Below are 6,423 nucleotides of genomic sequence, written 5' to 3'. Positions count from 1 at the left end.
CCCAGGCAATACTCCTTTTTTCTAGGGCCGATGAGATGGTTCGACTACTCTAAAGATTAAAAGTAAAATGTAGAAAAACACTATTAGAATAATTCAACTTATAGGAAGTAATAAATAATAATAATAATAAATATCTTTATTTTCATTTATACAACATCACAAGGGTTTTAACTCTTCATTAGCTTACTATTCGTTTTCTTTCTGCATTAACACATTATTTGAATTATGTCTAGCCAATTATACTGCATATTGAACCACTATCAATTTACTCTTTGGATTGTAAAGTTTCAAATGGTACCTGAAAACATGGTTTTAAATTAGCATGTATATTATGCATTGAAAAATCATGAACCAAGATTTGGGTAAAATATCGTGGCAAGTTCATTATTTTAATTCTCAATTTTAAGCCAACTCGAATGACTAGAATTGTCAACACATGATATCAACAAATTCCATCAGAACCTAAAAAGTTTCTCCTAAAAATCATATGACTTTTTGGCTAACATAAAGGCAAAATAAACAAAAAATACATTAAGTTTGGCTTATCAAAATTTTTAGTAATAGGAAAATTCCCCATAAAATTTTAAAATCAGATATGGCTAATTGTGCAATGCATCGGCTACTCGATAATTGCGAATTATTTTTCAAAATTCACAAAAGATCGCTCAACTGTGCCGGAGATATGACGGAGATGATGGGCTTGGTTTTAGGATTGTACAACGAGGACGCAGATGTTCACGGGGAGCAGAAGACATTCACAAAATCTCTGACTAATTATGACAAAGGAGTGGATCATAGGTGGTGTTTAATTAATTTAAAAACTTTACAAAAATGGTGGAGGGAAGTCCCGAGAGGTTGGGGAATCGGTAATTTATTTACATTTAATTTAAAAAAAAAACCACTTTTATTTTTAAAAATCAAACTGGAGTACAAACAGCTTTTGCAAGTTTTGGGAGGTCCTTCTTGGTATTTAGCCTCATTTGTAGCAGCTGCTACTATTGGACAAAATTGTCTTTTATTCCAGTCGTGTTCCTTCTAATGGTTGGTAACGATTATTTTTTGTAAAACGCGACGGTTTTTGTAATTGCGCTATTAGCAGTTTGCTTCATTATATATGTACTTTATAATATTATTTTTATTCTTCAATTAAAAATGAAGGCTTCTCTGAGGTCGTAATAGCTATGGAAAAGCAGTCCGTGCGTCTTAAGGCTTATGATGTACAAACCGAGTAAAGGGATCAAGCCGATTAGTGTAGCATAACATGTGTTCATTCGCATACTTAACCACAGCCAAAATACGATTTGTTAGTTCCTACCTAAACGGCTTTAATGAATATCTGAAAATAACAGTTTTTACTTAACGGAAAAATTCAATGGTTTGCTCATAGGACCTTTCTCTCCACCATTCAGCCCCAGTGCCGGTATAAGCCCGACTGGTGCTGAACTGAAGTTACCTGAACTTAAACTTAAAATTATCTATAACAAAAACATCGTAGATTGTCCGAATTGTTGAAAGTGTCTGGGCCAGTTCCGAAAGCAGGCGAGGTGAGGATATTCTATGGCTTAGATCCTAAATATGCGGCCGTGGCAGTCGTCGGTCTAGGAGACGAATGTGTCAGCTACAACGAAGACGAAGAAATAGACGAATGGAAGGAGGCTATACGTACCGGGGCAGCTCATGGGGTCCAAGCCCTTCAGCATCTCCACATGAGGACGATTTCTGTCGAGGGATTCTCTCACGCCGAATCTTCAGCAGAAGGTGAGTCGGTTTTCTTAAATCGCTGGCATTTTTAAACTGGTTCGGTTAAAGGAGCCGCGATGGGAGTATGGATGTACCAAGAGTTAAAAAACCCGTTGGATCAAAAAATTATCCCGAGACTGGAACTGTACGACGACTGCGACTACACCGGTTGGCAGATTGGTTTGCAGAAGGCTGCGGCTCAGAATCTCGCTAGACAAATGGCAGAAACACCGGCCAATATGCTCACACCTATAACGTTCGCGCAAGCTGCTGTCGAAGTGTTATGCAAAGCTGGAGTCAGTGTAGAAGTTAAGGTATTTTCAACTAAATTGAGTTTTTAGCAACCAGTCATCAATGAGTACCAACGTATTAGAGAGCGCACTATTTTGGTGTAATCTACCTTTGAATGTTTCTAAAAATGTTAAGAATAGTATTTACAAAGTTTAGGATAGTGTACAATGATTGATATTCAATTTTCTATCAGTGAATTTAATTTTTATATGTTTTAACATTAACATTCAATTGCAGGTACGAAATTGGTCAAAAATCATGAGAATGGAAGCGTTTTTGATGGCAGCGAGAGGATCTTGCGAGCCTCCAATATTTTTAGAGACTAGTTATTATGGATGCGACCCAGACGTGCAACCAGTTGTATTAGTCGGAAAAGGGGTCACTTTCGACAGCGGTGGCCTCTGCTTAAAGTCGTGCCCAGAAATGAAGAATATGAGGGGTGAGATGTCGGGTGCGGCCGTCGTAGTCGCAGTCCTCAGGGCTGCTTCTGCCCTCCAGCTTCCCATTAACATTCGAGGCCTCGTGCCCCTCTACGAAAATCTTCCGGGTTCTTGCGCCATGAAGCCAGGAGACTTGATAAGAGCGCAAAACGGTAAAACTATAATGGTCGATTATACTGATTTCGACGGGAGGCTGGCTCTCGCCGATGCACTTTCCTACGCGTCAGTCTACAACCCCAGGTTTGTCCTCGACGTCGGGACCTTATCGAAAGAAATGACAGACCTTTTGGGAGCTGCTGCTACAGGCTGTTTCAGCAACAATGACCGACTATTCGAAAACATGAGGGTTGCCGCTATGCACACGGGTGACAGGGTTTGGAGACTCCCTCTGTGGCAGCACTACACTTCAAAGGTGTGTTTGTATTTTTTTAAAATATTTTTATTGCGGTGGATCCCAGGAACTGGAGGAGTGCCCTTGAACACTGCAGCTATACAGTTTACTGTACTCCTTCTTGGCTCCATTTTTTGGGAGCTTCCCTGTGTGAATTGAGTACCCAGTATGCCGGTGTTCTTGCAACGAAGAAACTCATTTTCGAAGGGGTTCGGGACCAAATTCAGGGTCGCCGAGATCCGATCCTGTCCCTGATATTCCATTGATGAGTGCCGTTTCAATTTTCATTGCGGCCACCGGTCCCCTTAGGCGTCAGAAAAAAGACCAGACGCGACCATGGGAATCGAACCCACGGCCGCGGGATCGACTAGCCGAAGCCTTAATCACTCGGCAACCACGGTCCCCGTGCTTGTACTGCACAGCTATATTCATAAACTTTTACAACCCAAACTTTAATTTAAACTAAATCAATCCGAGGAACAAAACATTTCTCCGATAAAATTTAATTTTTTTTCTGATAGGTGACGACGTCAGATATTTCGGATGTCGTTGATAAACAAATATACGGACTCCCCTGCGCCTGTGCTGGATTCCTCAACGAATTCGTCCCCGGGGTTGACTGGATACATTTGGACACCTACGGAGTCAACTTGTCTGCCGGATATATGTATCCGTACCTGAGAAAAGGCATGTCCGGGAGACCAACGAGAACCATAATAGAATTCCTAGCGCAGTTGGCCTGTGTCTCACATCAAGATGCTACGGAAGGATAAGCGAGAGATTTTGACCTAACTGGTACACAGCACACCGGCTTTTTGGAGTACATATTCAAATTTCTCCATTTAATTTTATTTGCCGACTAAAACTATCAATATGGTTTTCTATGATAGTTACAAAATTTACATGTCAACTTTTAACTTTTACTTATGTTTAATGGCCCATTAAAATCTCTGATTTTGCTTGTTTTTTAATGAAATTTTGTCTGGTTTTATTATATACTGTTTAAGCTAACTTAAAAAATAGTAAGGATTTTATCCCTTCATTTGGAGAATTAGGAGAATTATATAAATAATATATGAATTATGGAGTACACTTATTGAGATATTTTGACCAAAGGTCCGTCCAGCAAGTGTACGCGTTATGGACCACATATCCTTCTCTTGAGCGCAAAGAATATTGAATAGGATCCTTTTTTATTGTGGTATAATTGTGTGGCATGAGGGGCTCCTGTACAAATTAAAGCGTGTCCTTCCAAATACTCTCGCTTAATCATCCGCTCTTATCTAACAGAGTGGTTCTTTCGGGTCCGACAGGATCAGATTACTCCGAACTCTCTGGCCGCGGGAGTACCGAAGGGCAGAGTGCTCGAACCAATCCTCTCGTTTATACTGCAGTTGTTCCCACTAAACCATTCTTGCGTTGTTTACCGATGACACTATACTATCCTCTAACCCTGATCCTGTGGTTAAATACCACATGTATAGCAGATATGTGTAGACTGTAGACAATGGAAAAATGAAGATAAATGAAAGCAAGTGCGTTCATGTCACTACGAAACAAATCTCCTCTCACGTATTACAACAACGTTCCTATCCCAAAATCCGACTGCTTTCGATATTCTTGGATTCCATCATATTTAAGGTGGGATCAGCACATACGACTGAAACTACAACACCTAAACAGGCGCTTCGGTTAGGTCTACAACCTTAGAGGACGACAATCCAAGCTTTCGACGAAAAACAAATTTATAAAACGCTATTACAAACGATAGAACTTACTAGTTATCGTGGTCCGCTTGACCAATGAATATCTTTCAATGAATTAAGGTTTTTAGTTAAGATAAAAAAGTCAGTGTCACGAGCGGGATTCGAACCCACGATCTTCGCCTAGATACGCTGCTGCTCTACCACTTGAGCTATCGTGACCTCGATCCACTAGGACACTAACTTCCCATCTTAACCCAACCTTTTTCAAATGTCGTGTAATCTATTTGATTCTCGGCGACAAATGAAATGGCCACGGAGAGCTTTAGTGAAAGTATACTTAATTTTAACTTATTAAATTGGTTTAAGTAAGTTTTCGAGGTTATTAAGTTGGTAAGTTTTCGTGGTCCACTTGACCAATTAATATCTTTCAATTGATTAAGGTTTTTAGTTTAGAAATGGCAAAAAGGAGGGAAAATTAAAAAAAAAGTGGGGTTGAGATGGGGAGATGGGAGGTTGATGTCCGAGTGGATAGAGGTCAGGATAGCTCAAGTGGTAGAGCTGCGGCGTATGTAGCCGAAGAACGTGGGTTCGAATCCCGCTCATGACACTGACTTTTTTTCTCAACTAAAAACCTCAATTCGTTGAAAGATACGGTAGAACTGTGGGGCACGGTTAAGTCTTTCAAAGTCTCCAATCCTTTCAGCCTAAAGTCCTCAGGCCAATTATAAATGCTTCGTATAAACTACCCTTCAGAACGACCTTAAAATCCCATTTATGCAAAACATAATCCCTCAAAAATTTACTAACTTCCACGATAATCTCTCCCATCACCCCAATAGTCTCTCCGAGCTTTTGTCCCACAGAACCCATCCCTACAATCCCGTAAGGCGACTTTAAGAGGAAATGGCCTCGCGACCTCCTTTCTGAGAAGATGTTATATAGATACCTTAAAAATAGTTCCATTATCTAAGGTTTTGGTTGAGAAGAAAAAGCTTCACGAGCGGGAGGATAACTTTTTCATCTTAACCAAAACCTTAGATAAAACATATAATGAATTGAACAAATTAATAGGTCATTCACGACTGCTAGACATGTATGGATTGCTAAAACATAGGATTTTATAAGGAGTTGTTAATTTATTCATTGTGAATCAGAATAATAATAAATTATGGAATACACATATTGAGATATTTGGCCAAAGCCTGTTAGGGCAAATTTTGTCACACAGAATTTCCGCCTGAAGTTGGTGTTATTGGGAAACAACAGAGAAACCAAAAGAACCATTTATCTTGAGAGCTCTACCACTCCTTCTAAAAACCACAAGTTTTGAATTATTAAGGTAGACTGTTAAGTTCCACCTTGCACAGTACTGAATAACACATCGGAATACACCGTAGTACCTATATCTATAAGCATATCGTCTATGAGCAACGAAAAACGAATAGGACTCAAAAGATTCTTTGTTTAACGATCGAGCTCATCTGAAAACCATTCTGATGTATATTCTATATGCTTATGCACAGCCGAATCACCATACAATCTTTACAAGATATGGCCTAATTTGGCGGAAATCTCTACGCTACATAGTTTCAAAAATTCCTATCAATATTGTCACAGGCGCCGTTAAAAAAGTCGAATAAACAATAGAGGTTTTGCCATTTCTTCAACAACTCAAGTTTTATGAGGTTTATCAGTACAAATATGCCTAAGGTCGAGCGGCATTAGGTCATTAGAGGTGATAAATATATATTTCAATACGACTCAAATACATTCCAGAAAAAAATTTAATCACTGCGTCAATGCAGCTACTGCCTCTGTAATTAACTACATTTGGTATCTCCAGTAAACTGCTACC

The 6,423-nt window shown here is 39.4% G+C and overlaps 1 protein-coding gene across 1 annotated transcript; it reads left to right on the top strand.

The window, feature by feature from the left end:
• The first annotated feature begins 463 nt into the window (after positions 1-463).
• LOC106673925 (cytosol aminopeptidase-like) lies at positions 464-3,838 on the top strand. Its single transcript, XM_014406317.2, has 5 exons — positions 464-798; positions 1,496-1,758; positions 1,810-2,054; positions 2,269-2,883; positions 3,384-3,838. Exons 1-5 carry the CDS (start codon positions 596-598, stop codon positions 3,633-3,635), a joined length of 1,578 nt encoding a protein of 525 aa, XP_014261803.1. The 5' UTR covers positions 464-595; the 3' UTR covers positions 3,636-3,838.
• The last annotated feature ends 2,585 nt before the right edge of the window (positions 3,839-6,423 follow it).

This window comes from Cimex lectularius, unplaced genomic scaffold (genome assembly GCF_000648675.2).
Source record: "Cimex lectularius strain Harlan isolate CLEC.00 unplaced genomic scaffold, Clec_2.1 scaffold6, whole genome shotgun sequence".
NCBI classification, from domain to species: domain Eukaryota; kingdom Metazoa; phylum Arthropoda; class Insecta; order Hemiptera; family Cimicidae; genus Cimex; species Cimex lectularius.
This window is presented reverse-complemented; position numbering and strand designations above follow the sequence as displayed.